Source organism: Aegilops tauschii, chromosome 2 (assembly GCF_002575655.3).
Source record: "Aegilops tauschii subsp. strangulata cultivar AL8/78 chromosome 2, Aet v6.0, whole genome shotgun sequence".
Taxonomy (NCBI): Eukaryota; Viridiplantae; Streptophyta; class Magnoliopsida; order Poales; family Poaceae; genus Aegilops; species Aegilops tauschii.
The window spans coordinates 616,657,043-616,683,210 of record NC_053036.3 but is presented as its reverse complement, the minus strand read 5'-3'; the positions used below and the strand labels follow the sequence as shown (position 1 = coordinate 616,683,210).

The 26,168-nt window shown below is 42.9% G+C and overlaps 1 protein-coding gene across 1 annotated transcript; it reads right to left on the bottom strand.

Moving 5' to 3' along the window:
* Positions 1-9,372: 9,372 nt before the first annotated feature.
* LOC120974257 (uncharacterized) lies at positions 9,373-16,367 on the bottom strand. The gene is made up of 5 exons (XM_045233671.1): positions 16,180-16,367; positions 14,213-14,609; positions 13,704-14,132; positions 11,615-11,677; positions 9,373-11,109 (listed from the first exon to the last, which is right to left on the bottom strand). Exons 1-4 carry the CDS (start codon positions 16,365-16,367, stop codon positions 11,636-11,638), a joined length of 1,056 nt encoding a protein of 351 aa, XP_045089606.1. The 3' UTR covers positions 9,373-11,109; positions 11,615-11,635.
* Positions 16,368-26,168: the final 9,801 nt, after the last annotated feature.

Genomic DNA, 26,168 nt, shown 5'->3' with positions numbered 1-26,168 from the left:
CTCACACAGGAAAACCCTATTTGCCGCTCTCTGCTGCAAAGAGTCGGGGTTCCGCACAGGGCTTTCCATCCAGCGCTCGCGGGTGGGCCGGCCGGGCCGGCATATTAAAGCGTTCCACCTATACCGGTTTTAGGAACCTTCTATGAATGTTCCTGGCCGATTTTTTTCCGGTTTTGGCACCTTCTAGAAGGTTCCCGAACCGGTTTATTCTTTTTATATATTTTTTCGTTTTATTTTTTATTGTCCTTTCCTTTTTCGTTTTTTCTTCTTCTTTTTTCTCTCGTTTTTTCTATCTTCTTGCTCTTTTCTTTTTGATTTTTTTTATTTTTTAACTAATGCTTCAGAATTAAAAATTTGATTTTTTTTTTCAGATTTTGTTCTTTTTTTCAGAAAATGTTCATGTTTTTCAATTTTTTGTTCGGAAATTTCATAAAAGTTTCCACTTCAAATTTTTTTTGCTTATTTTCAACAAATGTTCAAAATTTCAAAAAGTGTTCGTCTTTTTAAGTTTTGTTCACAAACTAAAATATGTTCGGATTAACAAATATGTTCCCATTTTCAAAATTTGTTCAAAAATTCAAAACGTATTCAAGTTTCATAATTTGTTCACAAATTGAGAAGGTGTTCGAGTTTTAAATTTTGTTCATGTATTAGAAAATGCTCAGGAATTTTAAAAAATCTTCCCATTTTCTAAAAGTGTTCAGAGATTTAAAAAAAATTCCCGTTTTCAAGTTTTATTCGCAATTCAGAAAACTTTCATGTTTTTCATTTTTGCTCACATACTCAAAAAAAATTGTAGTTTTAGAAAATGTTTCTGTTTTAGAAATTTGTTCAGAAGTTCCATAAACGTTCATTTTTCGAAATTTGTTCACAAATTAAGATATGATTGGGAATTTCAGAAAAAATTCCAGTTCCGAAATTTGTTTAGAAACTCAGAAAATGTTTCTGTTTTTTTAATTTTTTGTCACAATTCAAAACATGTTTGTGATATTTAAAAAATGTTTGCCTTTCAAAACAGGTTCATAAGTTCAAAAACAATCATGTTTCAAATTTTGTTCACAAGTTCAAAAAAAGTTTCCATTTTCAAGTTTTTGTTCACATATAGAAAAAATCTTTGGGATTTTCAAATTGTTCTTCATTTCAATAGTTGTACCTATTTTCAAAATTTGTTCACCAATTTTAAAATGTTTGTGTTTTCCAAAAATGTTCTGGAATTTGAAAAATTGTTTGCGTTACACAAAAAATGTTTCCATTTTAAATTTTTGTTCACGTGTACAAATAATCTAAAGGTCTTTGAAATTGCTCTCAGATTCAAAAATTTGCTCTGCATTTCAAAAGTTGTAACCGTTTTCAAATTTTGTTCACCATTTAAGAAAATGTTTGTGTTTTGAAAGTATGTTCTGGAATTTAGAAAATTATTCATGTTTTACAAAAACAACTTCTAAAATTGCAGAAACGTTTGTGTTATAGAAAATTGTTCGGATTTTCAAAAGATGTACAAGTTTTCACGTTTTTCTTTACAAATTAGAAAATCTTCAGGAATTTAAAATATATTCGCAGTTTCGAAAGATGTTCGGAAATTTCAATTTTGGTTCACGTTTGTCAAAAAGTATTCGTAATTTCAAAAAAGTGTGAACAGATTTTAGGTAATGCTCAATTTATGCCACGGTCTTTAGTTCATTTGACTTCGCGCCACATATATGTCATGAAGGCCTAGTAGGTATGGTGGCTAGCATGTTGATAGCACCAACTGGAGGTCTGCAGTTCGAATTCCATGTCGGGGCCTGTTCTCTTTTTACTGTCGCCCGACCGCTCGCACGAGGTCAATCGAAATGGGCCGGCCCAGTTGCGCGATCCCTATGCGAACAGACGTCTTTTGACGCATAATGCGTCAAATAGGTGCTCCCCATTTCTTGTACCTATAAAAAGAAGAAATGAGTCTCTTTTTAGGGAATAAGAGGAAAGGAGGTCAGCATGCACCAGCAGCAGGTTGGCGTTGTGGTTAGTGAAGTTCGTTCTCAACAATGAGATCGCCGGTTCGATTCGCAGGTTGGCGTTGTGGCCTAGTAGGTATGGTGGCTAGCATGTTGATAGCACCAACTGGAGGTCTGCAGTTCGAATTCCATGTCAGGGCCTGTTTTCTTTTTACTGCAATATTCACATTAGTCCCGGTTCGTTAGCCCAGGGGGCTGGCCGGGGCCTCGTGGGCATTGGTCCCGGTTCTAGGCACGAACCGGGACCAATGCGCCTCGCCCCTGGCCCATGACCATTAGTCCCGGTTTGTGCCACAAACCGGGACTAAAGGGTTGGTCCTCGTTGCGACCAGAGTTTAGTCCCACCTCGCCAACCGAAGGGCGCTCACACCGGTTTATAAGCCCGTCCCTCTCTGCCTTGTTGAGCTCCTCTCAAAATGAAAATAGATGCCCTTATACAGGGAATTTGACCTAAATTCATAGTGAGTTCCCAGTCAAAAAAATTCATAGTGAGTTTCTCTGAAATTAATAGAAATTTATTATGAATTTAGGTTGAATTTTCTCTATAGGCGCATCTATGCTCATTTTTTTATGTTGGAGTTGGCGATCTTTACAGACTTTTTGTGTGTTGAATATGCACCATTCAAAATCAGTCTCTGCTTTGAATGGTTCATTTTGAACACACAAAAAGTCAGGAGTTCAAATAAGTTTAAAAAAATGAAATCCCTTTGTAACAGAGGAGTTTTCGTCTGAAACCCTGATACTTCGAAAGAGATTGTCCATTTTGTTCACGAAGTGCATCCACCTTTTGCCGGGACCCTTTCAACTTTCTTGCACATGCTATGTGGATGAAATGATGATACCATGCCAACTTTCAACCTTTTCAGAGTTTATTTGAAATGCTTTTCAATTTTAGGGTCTTATAGCTCAAAATAATTAGTAAATGCATGAAAAATAACAAATGAAGTCAGAAAGGATTGACACATGATGATGTGGCTTTGAATGGTGCATTTTGAACACACAAAAAGTCAGGAGTTCAAATAAGTTTTAAAAAATGAAATTCCTTTGTAACAGACGAGTTTCCGTATGAAATCCTGATACTTTGAAAGAGATTGTCCGTTTTGTTCACGAAGTGCATCCACCTTTTGCCGGGACCCTCTCAACTTTCTTGCACATGCTATGTGGATGAAATGATGATACCATGCCAACTTTCAACCTTTTTAGAGTTCATTTGAAATGCTTTTCAATTTTAGGGTCTTATAGCTCAAAATAATTAGTAAATGCATGAAAAATAACAAATAAAATAAATAAGTAATTAGAAACAAAATAATATAAAATTTATTAAAATATATAAGTAGAAACAAAATAAAATAAACTTTAATAAAATTTATGAAACTAAAATTAACAAAGTATTTTCTGTTCAAAACATTATAAGAAACCTCTAGTATTATTGAAACTAAAATCATATAAAATTGATGCAACTAAAATTATCGAAGTATTTTCTGTTCAAAATCATTAAAAGCAAAAAGAATTTTCATAAAGAACTTTTTTTGATAGAAACTTTAATAGCAAAAAGAATTATCATAAAGTAAAATAAATAAGTAATTAGAAACAAAATAAAATAAATAAGTATTTTGTTGTAAGTAGAAACAAAACAAAATAAATAAAGCAAAAAAGAAAACCAAAAAACAGGCAAAAAATAAAAAATATGCCACCTACTGGGCCACCACGGCCTGAATACGACTAGAAACCCATACATGGGCCAGGATTCAGGCCCGCAGGAGGCCCAGTAGGCCCACAGGCACATAGTGACAGATTAGGCCCGAAAGCCTACAGTTGAGAGGAGCTCGAGAGGGTGGGCGCAGCAGCGCTTATAAACCACTCTCGAGCCCTCTCAACTAGCAAGGTGGGACTAAACTTTTGGCCGCGACGCGGGCAGCAAGAGGCCTTTGGTACCGGTTGGTGGCACGAACCGGGACCAATGCCACCTTTGGTCCCGGTTCGTAGCACCAACCGGGACCAATGCCCCCCCTTTAGTCCCGGTTGGTGCCACCAACCGGGACCAAAGGCCGCCGCTGCAGGAAGCGGCGGCCTTTGGTCCCGGTTGGTGGCACCAACCGGGACTAAAGGTCGCATTCGTCCCGGTTGCTGTCACGAACCGGGACCAATGCTCCGTCTATATATACAGCACTTGTGAAATTTTTCGTTCAGTTCTTCGATCCCGCCCCGACGACGCCGCCAGGCTGCCCCTCTGCGCCTCGCCGTCGCCGTCGTCGCCCTGCCTCCGACGCCGTCCCGCGCCGCCCAGCCGCCGTCGCCGCCCAGCGCCCCCCTGCCTCCTCGTCGCCCGTCGCCGTGCCCCTCACCTCCGCCCCTGCCTCCTCGTCGCCCGTCGCCGCGCCCCTCACCGTCGTCGTCGCCGCCCCCTGCCTCCTCGTCGCCCGTGGCCGCGCCCCTCACCGTCGCCCTCGTGCCCTGCCTCCTCGTCGATCGTCGCCCCCTTTGTGAGCTCATATGAATTTTCCTAATTTAGATGTTCATAGATTTTTTTGTTCATATATTTTTTTCTGTTAGAATATGCAAATGTTAGAATTTTTTTCTGTTCATAGATTTTTTTGTGATATTATTGTTGAATATGCAAATGTTTGTGTGTTCATATATATGCAAAGAATATGTCAAATTTTTCTGAGAATTTCTATAATTTTTTTCTGTTGTAATTTTGTTCATAGAATTTTTATCTTGTTCATAGAATTTTTATGATTTTTTCTGTTGTAATTTTGTTCATAGAATAAGAAGAGAAAGTGTTTAATAGAATTAGTTAGAAAACTACTCCTACTTTGGATGCTAAAATTGGAGAGCACTATGCAAGGCGTATGCATATGATTAGTTGATAGCTTATAGGGTTTTTGTTTTTGCAGAAATCTAGGAGCCCTCGGCCCCTCCATCATCCCCGCCGTCGTCCCCATCACCGCCCCCTCCGACATCGAGGTGAGACTAGCCAAATCCTCTTTTAGAAAGATAATTAAACGATATTTTGGGTTGACTGTAAGTCTGTCGAGTCTCCACCATATATGAGAGGACGAAGAATCCCGACTGTTGTCGTGGGGTAAGCTTCTCCTTCGTTCCCGTGTGCTAGACAATTTGGTGTAATGCACTCAAGAACGAAAGGAGGAGCTACCATACCATCACCGACGGTCACAAATGTCAGAGAGGAATCAGTGAGGGAGAGTTCCACCATATATATATGAGAGGACGAAGAATCCCGACTGTTGTCGTGGGGGTCGCTTCTCCTTTGTTCCCGTGTGCTAGACATTTTGGTGTAATGCACTCGGGGACAAATGGAGGAGCGACCATCACCAACGGTCGAATGTATACACCACGTGAGCTGAGAGTTTTCAAGAAAAGACTCGACAAACCGATAGTCAACCCGTGATGAATAATAATGATCCAACTTAGGTTTTTTAGTACATATATTTAATTGTAGACGTTTAATATTTGAATTATGAACATAGGAAATGTCGTACTCAGACGACGAAAGTCTCCCGGAGTGCGACTGGTGCCACGACGACCGAGGTCAGTGCGACAGGCCTCACCTGGACGAAGATCGGCGCTTCAGTATTAAGCTGGAGGAGACCTTCGATGTTGAAACGGTACGCAACAACGACAAGTGTTATTTTTTCGTAATTAAGCACGACTTCAACTATTTCAACGTGTACTTTTCATCTTTTACAATTCGGCTAGCTTATCCCATGCCATGCAAGACACTACGTCTTGGAGAGGATGGGTTTTGAAGACCATGAAAGTATGGAAACAAAGAAAATTCACCTAAGGACCCATCATGATGTGGATTTTGAAATAAATCTGTATAATTCTGAGAGCGTAACCCATTTTGGTTGCAAAAATTGGGAAGCATTTTGCAAGATGTAAGGTTTTGATGAGGGTATGCTTGTCATCATGGATCTTGGTGATCCTGACATCGAGTAAGACAATATGGACATTTGGGTCCTTGTTGATACGCCTTCAATTCTACCGCTGTGTGAATTTCTCAAACATAGTTATTAGCTAATTTATATTGTTCATTTCAAAATAGTTGACAATTTATTTTCATTGACAGCTTATTTTGATTGTTCAGACAATGTGCGGAACATGATAGACAGAACCTACTACACCGAGCTCTGAGTTAACTTCTAAGGAGAAAACTCATCTGGTCGGATTTTGTACTGATCTTGAGAATTACAATATCTATTGTAAAACTCCTCCACATTATGGTCAATCCGTGCCACTAGTGCACGTGTTGAACTACGGTAACTACTATGGAGATACCCTGGTAAGATTTCTTACTATTACGACATCCGTGCATCTTTTGCATACTTCTAAAACTAGTACATCATTGCTAACTATGAAGTTATTACTATGTTTTTCAACAAATAATCCTAGAGGATTGTGTGCCTCATTTGATGTATCAGAATGGTAGGCTTGATGTTTTGAACATACAACCAGGTCATCCTACGAATCTCAACTGTCCATATCGGATTTCTAAAAGAAGTGGAGACATGCAAATCAAAGAATGAAAAAAATGTATGGACAGTCGCAAGGAGGTTCTTGGAAGCAAAAGGAAGCGAAGCGCAAGAATTGGAGACAGGATGATCTCCATTCTCCATAATGGAGAGTCAGAGTCTATATTGTTTTATGCTATTTTACCTTAAAGAGGGTATTTCGGTCCTATCTAATACTGATGATCATGTGCTAAGAACAATTAAGTAGGGTTGGTTCGATGACTATGAGGATGATGATCGTATGACTGGTTATTAATAACGAGTAGAAGTTGTATGATGATGATTAGTAGGACTTGTTATTATATATGATGATGCATGATGCGCGCATGAAGAGTTATTATATATCAGCGGGTGAAATGAACATGGATTGGATTGAAGTGAAGGCAACATGCATGTGGTGCATGTCGAAAGTAGTACAATCCAAACTTGATCAAGTTAGGATTAGTATTACTTTCGACATGCACCACATGTTGCCTTCACTTCAATCTAAGCCATGTTTAGGCATAGCAGTACGTAGCGTTGGTAAACCAAGCACGGAGATATAAGAGAGGACACTTCTCTCTAATAGCTGCCTAATAACAACCTAAATTAACCCCCAAAACCCCTAAATCAGCCCCTTTCAAAAAAACAAAAACCTCAGCTCCAGCCAGATGCTGACGCGTGGATGCCTATTGGTCCCGGTTGGTGTCACCAACCGGGACCAAAGGCCCCCCGGCCTGGGCTGGGCGCAGCGGCCATGTGGAGGCCCATCTGTCCCGGTTCGTGTAAGAACCGGGACTAAAGGGTCAGGGCATTAGTAACGACCCTTTAGTCCCGGTTCAAAAACCGGTATGCATGTTGGTTTACCTTTTTTCCTTTCGCGAGAGTCAAGGTTTTGCTTCCGCGAGAGGCACGGTTGTGCTTTCGCGAGAGTCATGGCCGTGCCTCTCGTAAACGAAAAAAAACGTGTTTTCTATCTTTTTTTCTTTCGCGAGAGTCACGGTTTTGCTTTCGCGAGAGGCACGGTTGTGCTTTCGCGAGAGTCACGGCCTTGCATCCTCGGGAACGGAAAAAATGCGTTTTCTATTTTTTTTCGCGAGAGTCACAGTTTTGCTTCCGCGAGAGGCACGGTTGTGATTTCGTCAGAGGCACGGGCGTGCCTCTTTTGGAAAGGGAAAAACCCGTGCTCCCGGTTCGGTTTTTTCGTCCAGTTTTTTTTCGTGAAAAATAAGTTCGTCAAAACCTATCAACATGGGATCTAGTTTTGAAGATCTCGACGCGAGGACTCCAACGGCAAAAGTGGTTCGAGATTTGGACGCACGTTTTAAGAGATAAAACGTTTGAATAAACGGATCTACGAAAAAAGGGAAAACTTCCAGTTTGCGACAAGTGGCGCACATGCAGCACACCACTTGTCGCAACCTGAGGAAGTTGGAGTGATCTTCGCAACGAGTACTCCTTAACTAGTGATTTCGGGCAAATCCTATTTGGCGCTTCAGGCGCCCGTTACCTGTGACACCTTTGTCGCGAGCGCTCGGCTCTAACCACCAGACCATCGCCCCATTGGTGCTTAGATTGTTTGTTTTTCTACTTTATTTCGCTCTATAGTTCGAATCATTCCTTTTCTTTTTCTTTTTCTCATCCTTTTTTGTTTTTATTTTAATGCGTGTTTTTACAAAATTCGTGAACCTTTTTTTCTTACTTGACGATTTTTTTCAAATTCCATGAACTTTTCCTATTTGTTGATTTTTGTTTCAAATTTGATGAGCTTTTTTCAAAATCTATGGACTTTTTTCAAATTCGGTGAAGTTTTTCTCAAAATATTGATTTTTTTTAAATTTGATGAACTTTTTTCAAAATGGATGAACTTTTTTTCAACTTGTTGAACTTTTTTTCAGAGTCGATGAACTTTTTTCAAAAATCTATGAACTTTTTTCAAAAATCTATGAACTTTTTTCAAATTTGATAAACTTTTTTTGAACTTGTTGAATATTTTTTCAAAGTCGATGAACTTTATTCAAATTCATGAACCTTTTTTCTAATTCGATGAATTTTTTTTGAAATCGATGAACTTTTTTAAATTTGATGAACTTTTTTGAACTTGTTGAACTTTTTTTCAAAGTCGATGAACTTTATTCAAATTCATGAACCTTTTCGATGAACTTTTTTTGAAATCGATGAACTTTTTTAAATTTGATGAACTTTTTTGAACTTTTTTTCAAAGTCGATGAACTGTATTCAAATTTGTGAACCTCTTTTCTAATTCGATGAACTTTTTTCGTGAAACTTATTCGAAATCAAACGAACTTTTTGTCGAAATCGTTGAACTTCCTAAAGTTCAATGAACCTTTTTCGAATTCTAGTCTTTCAAATTTATAAACCTTTTTCCATTTTTACAAACTTTTTTCAGTTGGTACAAACCTTTTTCAAAATTTTGATTTCTTTCAATTCGTGGTTTTTGTGAATACTTTTTATATTTATGTTTCTTTATCAAATAATTTATATGCTTAATGTTTGTACTAATGGAAGGGTCAAATAGCGTTGGTACCTACCATAAACAACAAACTGAAGTTGTCCTAGTGGTTGACGTGCGTGTCATGCAAGTTGGCAGCCAGAGTTCGAATCTCAGTTAAGCCGAATCAAATCCGGACGGTTTGATGGTTGGTGTTTTGTGCCTGTCTAACCGCTGAAAAAATAATTTGGCTGTTCCGTCAATGGTATGCTGAAGTTTCTTTTCCGATGCGATTTCAATGATGGCGGTGAATCAAATCCTGATTGTATTGAACTTTTTTTTTTGGCAATATATGAGATGCAAAAGAAATTCCGCACAAAAAGGGAAGAAAAAATGCAAAGGAAACTAGTAATGTTGAGGTGCCAATACAGGCATAAAGCTATTTTTGTTAATAGAGATGGGTCCGGAAGGACCCAGAGAGCTTCTCATTAATTATCTGTGACAGTACGAAGCTCCATAGAGGTCTCCAAAGAAAGAAAAATAACAACCAAGTCCAGTAATTTTACACAAAAGACCTTAGACTGAGGATAAGAAAAGCAATCAGGTCCAAATCGTAGTCTTCTATTGAATACGCTTCCGGCCGCCGCCGGGGACGCAACCACACCATAGCCAACTCCAGGAGAAGCCGGTAGGATGGATGGACTCCAAGCAAAAACTACACTTCCTCCCATAAGGCACCGAAGCCAGGAGGAAGAACTTGAGCAGACGCCAGATTTCAGGTGCCAGAATTCTTCGGGGCCGCCCTTCGGCCATAATGGTCACCGGCGAGGCTTCAGACACCAGCAGCCAAGAACCACTTGCTTGTCCTCCACAGGACGGCAAGGCCATGGCCGGCGCCGTAGCTCTGTCGTAAAGGCCGATGCGAATGAACCGCTACCCAATCGCTCACATCCAACAGCCCTCTTCTTCTCAACTCCTCCACCTCCATGGTGACCACCGGAACAGGAGAAGAAGAGCAAGACGTCCTGCAAGAAAAGGGACTCAACACTTGTTTAGGGAGACTCCAGCAGCATGGCCAACACTTGTTTCTCCGCCATGGAGCAGCAAGGTGAATAGAGCCTCCGCTGTAGGTAACCACGCGCAGCTTGGTTGCGCAGGCGGCGAGCTCCAGACCGGCATCGCGCCAACAACCATACAGGAAGACCTGAACCTAAAACTACTACGTATACACAAAGCTCTCCCGTGCTCCTTTCCCAGCTCTGCTCTAGCCAGCCGCGCCGGCGGAGGAGATCCGGGATCAGGCCGGTCTCTTCTCTCGGCTGACTCTCAACGGGGGCAAGGCAGTCACTGCGATATCGGTCGCGAGTTGGCTAACATGAGTTGATTGCATTTGTCCATTCCAAGGATAAATGTTGAAAGCTAGTAGAACCTAGTCGATCACTAAAAGCACACCTAATACAAATTTCTTGTTTGACCACAAAAAATAAAAAGGACAAATAACCCAAGACCATGAACCCAACAAACCATTATTCCAAAGACACACCGCGAAGCATACTAAATGGTCAGGTAATTTGGTTGTGGCTGAATTAAAAATAAGTCATTCTATCATATCATAACAGTACTTCTTTCAGTTCTTTGTTCGTGTACCATCGAACTCCTTCAAAGAATTGTAAACCAAAGCACACCGCGAAGTTCAAGAAAACAGAACATTATGACTAATAAGGAAAAACAGGAAGTAAAGAGAACTATCCCTAGAGAAAAACAAAAACAGCACAACTGCATGTTGGGACCAACGTAGCAGCATCTGCCCCAGATTAACCAAAAGGCCAGGTAAGAGCAAAGGACTCTACCAAAACAAGTGAAAGAAAGACAGAAAGCATCAGGGCATCTCAAGCCACTTGATTAGAGAAAGATGCTTCTACAGTTTAAGCTTGTCCTTATCCATTCCCCCCTATTTGCCTTCTGTGATAGCCAATTACTACAAAACTGCCTAGACTCTTAACGTTTTTCAAAGCGATCACTGTGAAAGGACATCTAATCTCATGTACTCTACGTATGCATACAACCGTGATCACAAGACCATTCATACTGTAATTGCTAAAACTGGGTCATATATCCATGGTTCAGAGCCTCCAAACCTTGAAATTGCCTGCAAAAGGCACATCAGTAAGACAAGGAAAGAAGGATATTGAGAAACTGCGAATGAAATTGATAAAAACTCTCAGGCTATGACAGTAAGCAATTATCCCATTATGCTTTCAGAAACAAATTGCAGTTCTCCGATTCAACTATGTACAACAAGGGGCAATAAATTTACAACTGACTTTATTGTGTCAATTAACACAATGTTCGTGTCATTCATATAAGATCGATGTCCCTAAACTTGTCTAGTTACAAGGAAGGGTAGTAAAATAATGTTGATGTCATTCATAAATATATTTGTCATCCGATGGAAATTGAATATGTGAATCATGCATCATACATGAAACTAAAATAATAACAGAAGCCATCCGGATATTTCAGATTTATGATCAATAACTACAGAGTTTGCACTAAAAAGACAACTACTACAATATGTAAATCATTAACACTCGCAAATCCGTTCAAAACAAAGCTCAGAAAGAATAGGTAATTAATGAATATCAGTCACAAACCTATTCCAATCAGTAGTATAGTCACTCCTCAACATTGGTAATGCCCACTTGACTATCCAGAATCTGGGTGGTTGTTTGAGACAAAAATAACAAAGGAGAGTTCAAAATGAGATCAGAACATATAGCATCAGCGATAAAAATAGCATTTAGAAGAAAAATTATTGCACAGACATACAAAACAAAGATAAGTTAGATGGTGAGTGGTGGAACAAATTTCGTAGGTTGCAAAACTGTCCAATTAGTACACTCGTTTTCCTCAGAAAAATATTGTTTGCCGGTGCTTTAATCTACATTAACTGGAGTCATGCATGTGTGGCCAATAAATGAGCAGGAACAGCTATATGCATTGGTCAGGTACCTTTTCATGCACCTCATAATCTAAAACAATGATGAAGAGCAATGAAAATAGGGCTAACAAAACAAACAAAAAAACTAAGTCATGTCTAACATATATATGCCCCATGGGCTATGCAATAGAGATAAGTTACATCATAACAAAAGGATGAAATAGGCCAAATAAACCAAAAAGGAGGGTGTAAAAATTTAAAAAGGGCCTGGTGTTACTCAACATACAATTCCACTGCTTTTATACTATGTTTCGTTCTGACCTGTTAAACAAACATGAACAAAATTACACTGCATTGGACGACTATATGAACAAGATTTTAATAATTATACAACAGAAACCGAAGTTACCAAAGGGGGAACAAAATAAACAACGTGGTGATATGCATGAACCTATGAACTTGAACTGCAATCAGCAGATGCAGATTTAAAGAAAGCAAATGTAGACTAAGGATACAATGGCAACAATTAGCAGATGTATACTTATGGATACACTAACAACTTCCCTAAGATTCATACTAAATGCTTAGATGCAAAAGCGAAAATCAGCAGCATATGGATATCACAAAAATGAAGGGGTAAAAAACAAAAGACACTAATGATTGAAAGGGGAAAATGAGATTACGTGAAACACAAACTATAACCAAACAATAGAATAACAACACAATCCATGGAGAAAATAAGCAAATCATCAAGCACAAACAGAGGGTGAGCTTTGAGTCGCCATGGAAGACACAGGAAAAAAGCTTTTGTGGTAAGTTTATCACAGTGAGAGGAAATTAAGTATCATCTAACACTTCTTTGATACAGTTTGGATGTTGTACCAGGATCATCTACATTTGTTGCAACAAACATTGGCGTCCAATTAGTTTGTCAGGGGAATTAAGAGAATGACTCAAATAGAAAGAATGCTTTCAAAGGTCAACATTTGAACATACGAAATAAACATAGAAGGGGCTCCTAAAGGGAGCTAAATCTCTGTCATTCATCCTTTTTATTATGTAGTCCCTAGGGAATTCCAAGTAGTTCTAATTAAACCCCTTAAGCCTCAACAGATGTCCTGCCAGACAGTTTATAAGGCAGACATGTTTAGACATCCTCATCATACGACACATATGTCACTCTACCGAGTTGAAAATTGCAAGCATCATACAATAACCACTTATCGATCCATGAACATATAGTCATCTATATTTTTTAAGTTTCCAGAAACAATAAACCTATATAGCCGATCCAAAAACAGCACTCTAAGACTCCACAAAATGGCATATAAAATACAAATTCATAGGATAGGGTGAATACTGTTTGCTTGGGACAAATGGCATTCGAGGTTTCATGCTGTACATGTAAATCAGACAATTTTTTGTACCGGCATACTCGAAATTCAGAAAATAGTTTCAGCTTAGCGAATCCTTGGCGTTGCATACATATCGAATTTAACTGCATTGAAAGGACTAATAAATGCAAATCAGTGGTTAAATGTAAGCAAATGCCTTGAACTATAGATTATTCCAAGTTACTTAAGCTATCCCCTTGTTGCCCTTTATTTTTCCTAAGGACCATCTGAAGTATAAATGGACTGCCGACTCAAAGCTTCAATTTCGTTTAGAGAGACATGTACGATTGCAGGAACACAGAGTATAATATTTGTGAAATTCACTAAGAACTGTCACTGTCACTGTCCGAAATATATTGCATCACTAAACCCATAAACAAAGGTCAATAGTTCAAGCAAATGTGTCACCTGAGCCTTTGCCAAGTCCTCCTCCTTAACCTCCTGTGCATACGTCATAAGATAGGCACAAACCTCGTTGAGGTCCTTCCCCATCACAGCAACATCAAAGAGGAATGTGATAGCAGCAGCTCCGAGCAGCTGTCGCGCCGTGAGCCTGGAAGGAACCTTAAATCGGGTTGCCTTCTCCTCAACAAAGGACTGAAAGTTGCTGTTCTTCAATGCAGACAACACAAGCAAAACAATCACATGTAAACTACGGTGCTTGGTGGTCTCTGTCGAGAGGGCGCACACCAAGCGCCACCACGCAGGCCTGGCGGTAGAGATCGGCGGCTGTACGGGCTCTCCCTCGAGCAGGTCGTCGGTCCCCGCGCCCTGCAGTGGCGGAACGCAACGTGCGTGGAGGCGGCGGTGGGAGGCGATGGCGCCGGTCCGTGATCCCTAGCGATCCACGGGCCATCATATCTCACGAATGGTACGGGATGCAAAGGGATGAGAGGAGGTGCGGGAAAAAAGCATACCGCGAGTACGGGGGCGGGGAGGCGCAGCAGGTGAGGCAGAAGCGGCGACGGCGAAGGTCCGAAGCGCGGAATCGGCGAAGGGGACGCGGGGTCCGCGAGGGCGACCCGAGGTGGCGCGGGGTCAGGGACGGTGACGGGAGGAGGCGGTGGGTCGGAGACCAAGAGGCGAAGAGGCGCGGCGTCCGCGACGGCGACGGCGACGGCGACGGCACGGCGACGCGGCGTGGCGCATGGTCGACACGGCAAGCATGCCGCCGGAGTGGGTGCGCGTCGCAGCAGGGGTTTGGGAGGCGGAGACGAAGTAGAATGCTTTTGGAATTGGGGAGGGGTCTTGGGGAGCGTTCGGGCTGGGGCGGACTTGGGGGTCCAGTTTTGTCTTGGCGCTTGGGTTCGGACCCTGGCGTAGGCAAAAGGGCCGTGTCTTCGGTCAGCCCATTTTCATTTCGAGGGAAATCGCTCGGTCCATAATTTGTATAGGGCCGTGTCTTCGGTCGGCCCATTTTCATTTCGAGGGAAATCGCTCGGTCGGGTGTGGCCGGCCCTAATTTGGGTCGGTCACTCGTTATCCTTTCTCCAATAGCACGTGTGCCTCCAGCTCGCCAGCCGCCTGCCGATGTTCGCCACCTTGCCGTCGATACTCGTCGTCGCCGCTGGTAACAATTTCCGGTCAGTCACAGCAAAAAGCGGCGCCAATCACAATAAAAACCACGGATTTAATAAACTTTTTTATAAAGGAAATTCTAAAAAAGACTTTTTTCAGATCAAGTAAAAAATATACGGTTGGTCATATAATCGGGGTTATATAGATATTTTCTATACTAGGGTATTTACCCTCGGCCTCGGTATAAGAGGGTTAACCGAATTAACGGAGTTTTTTTATAAGGGTTTTATTGATGGAATTACCAATGGAGTGGGTCTTGCTAGTTTTTGTATAGGGGAAGAAATTAAATGTGTAGGGGAAGGTCGAATCTCATCTTATTTATTCATTTTTTATGTTATGTATATGTGTTTTTATTCTTTTTTCTTTCTTAAGTTAAGGAATTTACAACAAGTCTCTTGTAGCAAAAATTCACCGGAGCCGCTTGGTCTCTATTGCACAAAAAAAATGTTGATTCTAGGAAAAATTTATTGGTTCCAACAACAAAAAATCATCGGTTCCAAAGAAAACCGGCGTCGATTGCGATAAAAATCCGTCAACATCAAGCACAGTGAAAGAAATCACCACCCAGTCCAGCACAAAAAATGCGGTTCCTGCAAAAAACCGCATCGGTCCCAACAAAACAAAAGGCGATTGCAGAAGAAAAAAACACACCACCAGTGTCCATCGGCAGCTCCATGATTCACTGATTCCAACATCTTCCCACAGCGTTTCCAGCATGCGGTGATGTCGGTCGCAGCACCGCCAATGGCCGCCGCATCCAGCAACGGCAACCAACGGTTGCAACTCCTCACAATGACGATTGCAACTCTGGCCCATCGCCGATTGCAATGCCCCACCGTCCCCCAGGTAGTAGCACCTCCCTCCCTCCCTACAATGTCGTCATGCCTCCCGTCTTCCCCTATAGCACGAGCCGTGCTGGATGGCAAAACACGTTCGGACCGCGTGGTCTGGACGGTTAAGGACGTTGGAGATGCCCTTATAGTGCATTTATCGTTCCAAAATATTGTGTTTTTTCTTTGAAAAGGAGGTTGAAACCCTCGGCATGTGCATACATAGATGCGCAAAGCCATCTTTATTAAATTGTTCAATAAAGGTCTAACAAAAACATACATCCAACAACCCAAAACCACCACTCACACCTACAAAGTTGACAATGGAAATTGCCTTCAAGCCCCGCCACCTAGAGTCAGGGTCACCACTGATCCACCCGCATAACGTACCAAGAGAAAACACCCAGTGCAGTAGACCAAAAGCATACACCACATGCACATACTTCAAAAGCCGTCGTCACCGTCAAACCGCTAACCCATCTACAGGAAAGAGTTCCACGTTATCCTTGCTAGGTTGGCCAGCCGTCGACACCACCATGGCGCCAAACAGATCCACCGGCTTGCGGTCATCCATCCAGACGCATCCACCTCCTAATGACTCCATCAAGCATCTGGTCCAAAACGATGCCCTCCTGAGGGAAGATGACAACAATAGCGCCGTCATCGTCCGATATGAGACATCCAAATCAAGGGTTTCCCCTTGAAATAGTCCAAGCAAGGAGAGAATGGCTACAAAGATGCCTTCAACAAGGTAATGAGGCATAGACACCGTCATTTCCCGCCATGACCGAAGTCGGAGCTCGGTTTTCACCGGCGGCCACATCTCCCCAACTCGCACCAGCTAGTACGCCGCCAATTTGCGCATATCGGATCCAGTACAGACAGGCATGTCCCGCCGCCGCCGAACTACTACAAAATGGGTGAAAGGAACAAAGAGATCTCCGTCAATTTTTACAGCAAAAAGGAAACAAAGGGATGATGCCTAGATTTTGTTTATGATGACGGTTGACACTGCACACTAGGACTTTCGGCTGGAATTGAACACTCACAGTAACAGTAACACACATACTGACTTACTAGAGTCAATTGCAAAAACAAAACACCACATTTGACGTTTTGACATTTCTTGAGTGCCCCAAAAATCCATCATTTTTCTTGTAAATTTTCTCAATAAAAACAAATGACCGTTTTGTGTCAGTTAACACCATTTCTGACATGGGTGGCCCACCAGTTAGTTGCCACGCCAGACTAGCCAGGCGGAGAGGGGGTAGACGGCCATTAGGTCTCGCGCTTGTACAAAACAGTGTTGTCGCTTGATCCACTCCAGTCGCCCACTCCACTCCACTCACTCTCTCTGCTCTGCTCTCTCTCCTCGCAGTTGCCGTTGAGTGGTACGTCCATTTTGCATCATATTTTTCTACTGTTATTTTATAATGTTTTTATCAATATAATACTTTGTGGTGCAATTCTAATGCCTTTTCTATCTTAATTTGCAAAATTTACATGAAGGGGAAGATTGCCGGCAGCTGAAATTCTGGACCTGTAAAAGCTACATCCGAGATACCTATTCTGCACAACTCCAAATGAGCTGAAATTTCACGGAGAATTATTTTGGAATATATAAAAAATACCGGAGAAAAGATATACCATAGGGGACCCACCAAGTGCCCACAAGGCACATGGGCGCGCCCATGTGGCTTGTGGGGCCCCTGGCCGGCCTCCGAGGCCCATCTTCTCCTATATGATGCCATTTGCCCTAGAAAAAAAAAATCAGGAGAGGACTTTCGGGACGAAACTCCGTCGTCTCGAGGCGGAACCTGGGTAGGAGAATTTTTCTCTCCGGCGGAGCGATTCCGCCGGGGATACTACCCTCCGGGAGGGCATCGACATCACCAACAAGCCTCTCATCATGGGAGGACCAATCTCCTTCAACATCTTCATCAGCACCATCTCATCTCAAACCTTAGTTCATCTCTTGTATTCAATCTTTGCCTCAAAACCTCAGATTAGTACATGTGGGTTACTAGTAGTGTTGATTACATCTTGTAGTTGATGCTAGTTGGTTTATTTGGTGAAAGAATATATGTTTAGATCCTTGATGCTACTCAATACCCCTCTGATCTTGAACATGAATATGATTAGTGAGTAGTTACTTTTATTCTTGAGGACATGTGAAAAGTCTTGTCATAAGTAATCATGTGAATTTGGTATTCGTTCGATATTTTGATGATATGTATGTTGTTGCTTCCCTTAGTGTTGCCGTGTGAACGTCGACTACATGACACTTCACCATACTTGGGCCTAAGGGAAGGCATTGTGGAGTAGTGATTAGATGATGGGTTGCTAGAGTGACAGAAGCTTAAACCCTAATTTATGCGATATTCCGTAAGGGGCTAATTTGGATCCATATGTTTCATGCTATGGCTAGATTTATCTTAATTCTTCTTTCATAGTTGCGGATGCTCGCGAGAGGGGGTAATCATAAGTGGGAGGCTTGTTCAAATAAGAACAACACCCAATCACTGGTCCACCCACATATTAAACTAGATAATACTCCGCACGTTGCTGCGAAACATGTAAAATATAAACTTCAAAAAATTATCCATATTCAAGCGAAAATGGAAGAAAAGAAGGATGCCAAATGTATTAACTGGTGTTTCATAGGAAAAATGCTTGTAAATATAGATATTTAAAGACGGAAGGACCCAAGTCATCTGGCCAAGATTAGAATTTGATTCCATACGGCTAGTCTCACTGTTCCTTTTAGATGCATACCAAACTATCACTGCTGAAGAGTGCAGACCTCATGCGTATCATTTCAATCTAAATAGCTCATGTGTCTTGGGAGACAGACATAAAGAAAGCATCTAGAGATTTATAACATGTAGAAAGCACATATATTGCATGACCAATTGACCATATATGGAACAAAATTACTCATGGCTCTATCACTAGAGTGGATCGTATTTCTTTCTGCTGCAACAAATGTGCACGGTAAAACATATAGCAGGTCTTAACAATGAACAGTAGAAAGAGATGCATGTGGATAGGAGATGCGAGATCAGGATCAAAGGTGGCCTTTTTCTTGTTTCTCTGATGTAGCATGTACTTTTGTTGGTGTGCCTTTTGCAGCCGATCACACCAGGCATCTGGTAGAAATTTAAGGCAGCCCCTTGGCGGTGCTCCTAGACGCCATCACTGTCGAGGTCAAGATAGTTGACGCTTTGACGGTAACTCGCTGCAGGGCGAGGCCGGCGACGGCCGCCGTCAATGGAGCCTTTGTAGACAGGGCTGAAGCAAGTTGGAGGTTGAGGAGATTGACTTGAGCTCGTTTAGGGTGCAGTTGCAGCCGTGCATGCTCGTCCTTGCCAGCGTCCGCGATAGGTCCTCCAAAGACAGCGACCGCACGTTCATCACCGTGCACCATGCCACATCGGCCTGGCGCCAACCACAGCTGCGCCACATCGGCCTGGCGCCAACCACAGCTGCGCCACCCGATCATGTCTCCTCATCACCGCCGTTGCTCGGCCAGAAGCACACGAAGAGGACGCCGCTCCTCCAAGTTGTCACTGTCAACGGATGCCCTATAGGGCGTGGCCAGCAGGCGAGTGAATTGCAAAAAACCATCACATTGACACATAGGTTTGCAGAAAACACTGGTTTACAAATTTGTGCTAGAAACCATTAATTTTTAGCCTAATTATTTTGCAGAAAACACTGATCGGTCTCTTTAGGCATTTTAACCATGATTATGACATGTGGGTCCCGCAAAAGCTGTTGTGGCATAACTGTTGGTCCTTGGTATTTTTGAATAGGCACCCTTGGAAAAAAATGAAAAACGCAATCAACTCCTGCTTGCGCGCCGTCGCGTCCGCATCAGGCAGGCGTTGGCTGGGTCAGCGCGCGGCTGCTGCTACTTGTGCTTCACCGCACGGCTCCGTTGCTTCTTGTTTCTGCTCCGGTGCTGCTGCTTGCGCGCGCGGGGCTGCTGCTGCTACTTCCACGCCACCGCTGCTCCCGTGTCGACGTGCGGCTGCTGCTGCTTCCGCGCCGCCGCACGGCTCCGTTGCTGCTGCTTCCGAGTTTCTGCGTCGCCACCGCTGCTCCCGTGTCGACGTGCGGTTGCTGCTGCTTCCGCGCCGCCGCACGGCTCCGCTGCTACTGCTTCCGAGTTGCCGCGCCGCCTCCGCTACTCCCGTGTCAACGTGCGGCTGCTGCTGCTTCCGAGTTGTCGCGCCGCCGCCGCTGCTCCCGTGTCGACGCGCCGCCGCCGATGCTTCCGTGACGCCGCGCCGCTGATGCTTGCTCCGCTGCTCTTGCTGCTTGTGCGTCGCCGCGTCACTGCGGCTGCTTCCGGGCTGCCGCGCTATTGCTGCTTGCTCCGCTGCTGCCGCTTGCGCGCTGCCATGCCGCTGCTTGCTTTGGTGCTCCGTGCCGCTGCGCCGTTGCTCACGCCCGTGCTGCGCGCCGCTGCTTCTGCTTGCTCCAGTGCAGGCCCCAGATCCCGACGACCACAAGGGCGAGGACTTGCGGCACCGGCTGGACCTCGCCGACGTCGAGGGCGCGCCTCCTCTTCTCTCTGGATGGAGGTGGGGAGGGAGAGTTATTTTTGGGAGGGAGTTTTTCTTTTGAAAAAAGACCAGTCATCAAATGAGAGGCCCACATGTCATAATTGTCATTAAAATGGTCTAAATCACGAATCATTGTCTTTTGCAAAAGATTAGGCAAAAAATCAATGGTTTCTGGCCCAAATTCGTAAACTAGTGTTTTCTGCAAATCAATGCGTCAATGTCGTGGTTTTTTTTGCAATTCACTCCCAGCAGGCAGTAGCCCGACCCTTCAAGGCCAGAAAGAATCCATGCCGGAGACAATCTCTGTGTTGTTACCGAAGTGTCCTCCCAAGCCGAAAAGAAAGGTAGTTCAGGATTCGAATGGCTGGTATGATTCTGGTGAACCGACCAGCTACGTTGCACCGATACGGCGATACGAGTACGGCAATTTCTAGAAACAGCAATATGCGATACGGCGAGTATATATATAAATAATTAATAAAATGGCATGTAATAAAAGCAAACATAATAAAATGCGTGACATGAGATCAAAATGTTGCCATGGAACTCCCTGCAATGCCATGTATAATTTTATCTCCTTCCCTAGCAATAGACAGTAGCAACAACAACATCAACAAGTAATAATTTTATCCAACAAGCAGCAACACAGCAAGCACACGTGGAAGCCAATATATTAATACTGCTACCTAATGAGAGAGTCTACTACTACGGTGTATGAAACCCAGCAAGCAGCTAAGTATACATCAAGATCAAGCACACACCAAGCACACATCAGTACATCACTAGGGGCTCGAGGCAATTGTTGTTTACCTTCCGAGTTGCACGGCGGTAGAGAAGAGCAGAAGATTCAGGCAGAGAGGCGATTCCAGGCGCTGGGGGCGCCGGCGGTGAGCCACTCTAGGTGGCGGAGGAGGCAGCGCCGAGACACTCCAGGTTGCGGCGGCGGCGATGGCTAACCTGGGTCGCCCTCGAATCCTAGGTCCTGGTGTGGTCGAATAGAGAAGAGAGAATACGAGAGATGAATAGGTTTAGTGTGGTCGTGGACTCATGGGCTATTGAGCTCGCTTAGGGCTGCGTTCCGCCGCTCACCGTGTCCCGGCTGTATCGCCGACGTATCCCAGGCGTATCCGATTTTTTTCTTTTCTTTTTAAATAAGAAAAGTGGGTACTTCTGGGATACCCATATCGAAGCCGTATCAGGCGTATCGGAGTATCGGAGCCGTCTTGAACGGCGATATGGCAACTTCTGAAGTATCGGTGCTTCGTAGCCGACCAGAGCCAAACTCCCGAATGACTCGGGGAGCTACCTTCTCTGGAATGGAGACTAAGAAGGGAGAAGAGGAGCAGGGCACCAAGGACGCCACCTCAACGACACAGGCATCACATCAGCAAGGGGAACACCAGGCAGAAGGAGAGATTTTTACTTGCTTTTCCTGGATGCGGATGTGAAGGACGAGGAGAGGAGACGTATGAGGCTGCAAGAAAAATTCAAGTATGGAGGTCTCACGAGGGTGATGTGGTGGTATAAAAGGTGCAGATGACTCCTCAGTCACCATCAGTTCATTTCAGATTATTGACTTTGCATTTAACTTCTGCATCTGTGGTGGAGAAGGCGACCAGACCAGTGGAGAAGATGAATATTTTTGTTAGACAAATAAAAACAGGCGCGTCTATCTTGCACCAGAGGAAAAAGAATGAAGTATTATTTATTGGTGAATTGCATGCGTGATTGTTTAAAAAATCTGCTGATGTGGCATATGAGTGCTGACATGGAATAGTTGCATGTTGAGATGAGGTGGATAGGCTGCAGCTCAAGAGAATTGTGACTAATTTCTTAATAATGTAAATTTATCAAAGTAGCAAACATGAATCAAACAAACATGATGAAAGTGACTAGATGAAATTCCCGTGTGTCCTCAAGAACACTTTGCTTACTATAAGAGATCATTCCGACTTGTCCTTTGCTATAAAAGGATTGGGCTACCTTGCTGCACCTTTGTTACAATTGCTACTTGTTGTTCGTTACAAATCACCTTGCTATCAAACGATCTGTTACCGATAATTTTAGTGCTTGCACACAATACCTTGCTGAAAACCGCTCATTTCGTTCCGCTCCTCGTTGGGTTTGACACTCTTACTTATCAAAAGGACTGCGATTGATCCCCTATACTTGTGGGTCATCAAGACTCTTTTCTCGCACCGTTGTCTGTGTCCATTATTTCCTGTTACCCATTAATCCGATCTCACTGCTCGGGCCCCCAAACCGAGGTCTGCCGATTTTGACACTGACACTTGCCCTCCAGGCCTTGGTCTTTGCCACTTCCATGCCATACTTAGTCTTTGTACTTTTTAGGATTGCATCCATGATAACCCACAAGTATAGGGGATCGCAACAGTTTTCGATAAGTAAGAGTCTCGAACCCAACGAGGAGCTAAAGGTAGAACAAATATTCCCTCAAGTTCTATCGACCACCGATACAACTCTACGCACGCTTGATGTTCGCTTTACCTAAAACAAGTATGAAACTAGAAGTACTTTGTAGGTGTTGTTGGATAGGTTTGCAAGATAATAAAGAGAGTGTAAATAAAAGCTAGGGGCTGTTCTAAGTAAAGAAGAAATAAAGTAAATATAGCGAGTGTGGAAAAGTGATGGTAGGAGTTGCGAAATTTTCCCTTAAGCAATTGACTACTTTACTAGACCGATAGCAAGTATTATGTGGGAGAGGCCACTGCTAGCATGTCATCCCTTACTTGAAATTCTATGCACTTATGATTGGAACTATTAGCAAGCGTCCGCAACTACTAACATTCATTAAGGTAAAACCCAACCATAGCATTAAGATATATTGGTCCCCCTTCAATCCCGTATGCATCAATTTTTATGCTAGGTTGAAGCTTCTATCACTCTTGCCCTCCAATACATAGTCCTATCAACATACAACTAACCCTATGGTGTGATCCACGCGCGCGCTCATATGATGGGCACCAAAGGACAGCAACATAACCACAAGCAAATTAAATCAATCATAGCAATTCATCAACCACCGATAGGACAACGAAAATCTACTCAGACATCATAGGATGGCAACACATCATTGGATAATAATATGAAGCATAAACCACCATGTTCAAGTAGAGGGTACAGCGGGTTGCGGGAGAGTGGACCGCTGTAGATAGAGGGGGAAAGGTGATGGAGATGTTGGTGAAGATGGCGGAGGTGTTGGTGAAGATCGCGGTGATGATGATGGCCCCCGGCGGCGTTCCGGTGCCACCGGAAGCGAGGGGGAGAGAGCCCCCCTCCTTCTTCTTCTTCTTCCTTGACCTTCTCCCTAGATGGGAGAAGGGTTTCCCCTCTGGGCCTTGGCCTCCATGGCATGGGAGGGGCGAGAGCCCCTCCGAGATTGGATCTGTCTCTCTGTCTCTCTCTGTTTCTGCGCTCTCCTCTTCTGCCCTTTCACCGTTTCGTATATATATGGAGATTCGTAACTCCGATTGGATTGAAACCTGCGCCCAGATTTTTCTCCGAAAATTAGTTTTCTTGCGTCCAAAGTAGAGCAGCAACCGCCTTATGGGGGGCCCACGAGGGTCAGGGGCGCGCCCCCTGCCTTGTACCCCCCTCGGGCACCGTCTCGCGTTGATTCTTCTTCCAGAATTCTCCAAATATTCCAAAAATATTCTCCGTCCGTTTTTATCCCATTTGGATTCCGTTTGATATGGGGTTTCTGCGAAACATAAAACATGCAACAAACAGGAACTGGCACTGGATCAATATGTTAGTCCCAAAAATAATATAAAAAGTTGCCAAAAGTATATGAAAGTTGAATAATATTGGCATGGAACAAATAAAAATTATAGATACGACGAAGACGTATCAGCATCCCCAAGCTTAATTCCTGCTCGTCCTCGAGTAGGTAAATGATAAAAAAGATAATTTTTGATGTGGAATGCTACCTAGCATAATCTTGATCATGTATCTAATCATGGCATGAATATTAAGACACGAGTGATTCAAAGCAATAGTCTATCTTTTGACATAAAAACAACAATACTTCAAGCCTACTAATAAAGTAATCATGTCTTTTCAAAATAACATGGCCAAAGAAAGTTATCCCTACAAAATCATATAGTCTGGCTATGCTCCATCTTCACCACACAAAATATTCAAATCATGCACAACCCCGATGACAAGCCAAGCAATTGTTTCATACTTTTGACGTTCTCAAACCTTTTCAACTTTCACGCAATACATGAGCGTGAGCCATGGACATAACACTATAGGTGGAATATAATATGATGGTGGAGGTTGTGTGGAGAAGACAAAAAGGAGAAAGTCTCACATCGACGCGGCTAATCAACGGGATACGGGGATGCCCATCAATTGATGTCAATGCAAGGAGTAGGGATTGCCATGCAACGGATGCACTAAGAGCTATAAGTGTATGAAAGCTCAAACTGGAAACTAAGTGGGTGTGCATCCAACTTGCTTGCTCATGAAGACCTCGGGCATTTGAGGAAGCCCATCATCGTTCTATAATGAAAATTCCCACTAGTATATGAAAGTGATAACTCAAGAGTCTCTCTATATGAAGAACATGGTGCTACTCTGAAGCACAGGTGTGGTAAAAGGATAGTAACATTGCCCCTTCTCTCTTTTTCTCTCATTTTTTTTATTTTTTTATTTTATTTTTTTTATTTTGGTGGGCTTCTTTGGCCTCTTTTATTTTTTTATAAAGTCCGGAGTCTCATCCCGACTTGTGGGGGAATCATAGTCTCTATCATCCTTTCCTCACCGGGGCAATGCTCTAATAATGATGATCATCACACTTTTATTTACTTACAACTCAATATTACAACTCGATATCTAGAACAAAGATATGACTCTATATGAATGCCTCCAGCGGTGTACCGGGATGTGCAATGATCTAGCGTAGCAATGACATCAAAAAACGGACAAGCCATGAAAACATCATGCTCGCTATCTTACGATCATGCAAAGCAATATGACAATGATGCTCAAGTCATGTATATGATGATGATGGAAGTTGCATGGCAATATATCTCGGAATGGCTGTGGAAATGCCATGATAGGTAGGTATGGTCGCTGTTTTGAGGAAGATATAATGAGGCTTATGTGTGATAGAGCGTATCGTATCACGGGGTTTGGATGCACCGATGAAGTTTGCACCAACTCTCGAGGTGAGAAAGGGCAATGCACGGTATCGAAGAGGCTAGCAATGATGGAAGGGTGAGAGTGCGTATAATCCATGGACTCAACATTAGTCATAAAGAACTCACATACTTATTGCAAAAATCTAGTCATCAAAACAAAGTACTACGCGCATGCTCCGAGGGGGATAGATTGGTAGGAAAAGACCATCGCTCGTCCCCGACCGCCACTCATAAGGAAGACAATCAATAAATAAATCATGCTCCGATTTCATCACATAACAGTTCACCATACGTGCATGCTACGGGAATCACAAACTTCAACACAAGTATTTCTACAATCCACAACTACCCACTAGCATGACTCTAATATCACCATCTTTATATCGCAAAACTATTGCAAGGAATCAAACATATCATATTCAGTGATCTACAAGTTTTATGTAGGATTTTATGACTAACCATGTGAATGACCAATTCCTGTCATCTGTCTAAATAGATATAAGTGAAGCAAGAGAGTTTAATTCTTTCTACAAAAGATATGCCCACGCTCTAACAAATATAAGTGAAGCAAAAGAGCATTCTACAAATGGCGGTTGTCTAAGTAAAGAGAAACAGGCAATCCAAACTTCAAATGATATAAGTGAAGCACATGAAGCATTCTATAAAGCCATACTCAAAAGATATAAGTGAAGTGCATAGAGCATTCTATAAATAAACCAAGGACTA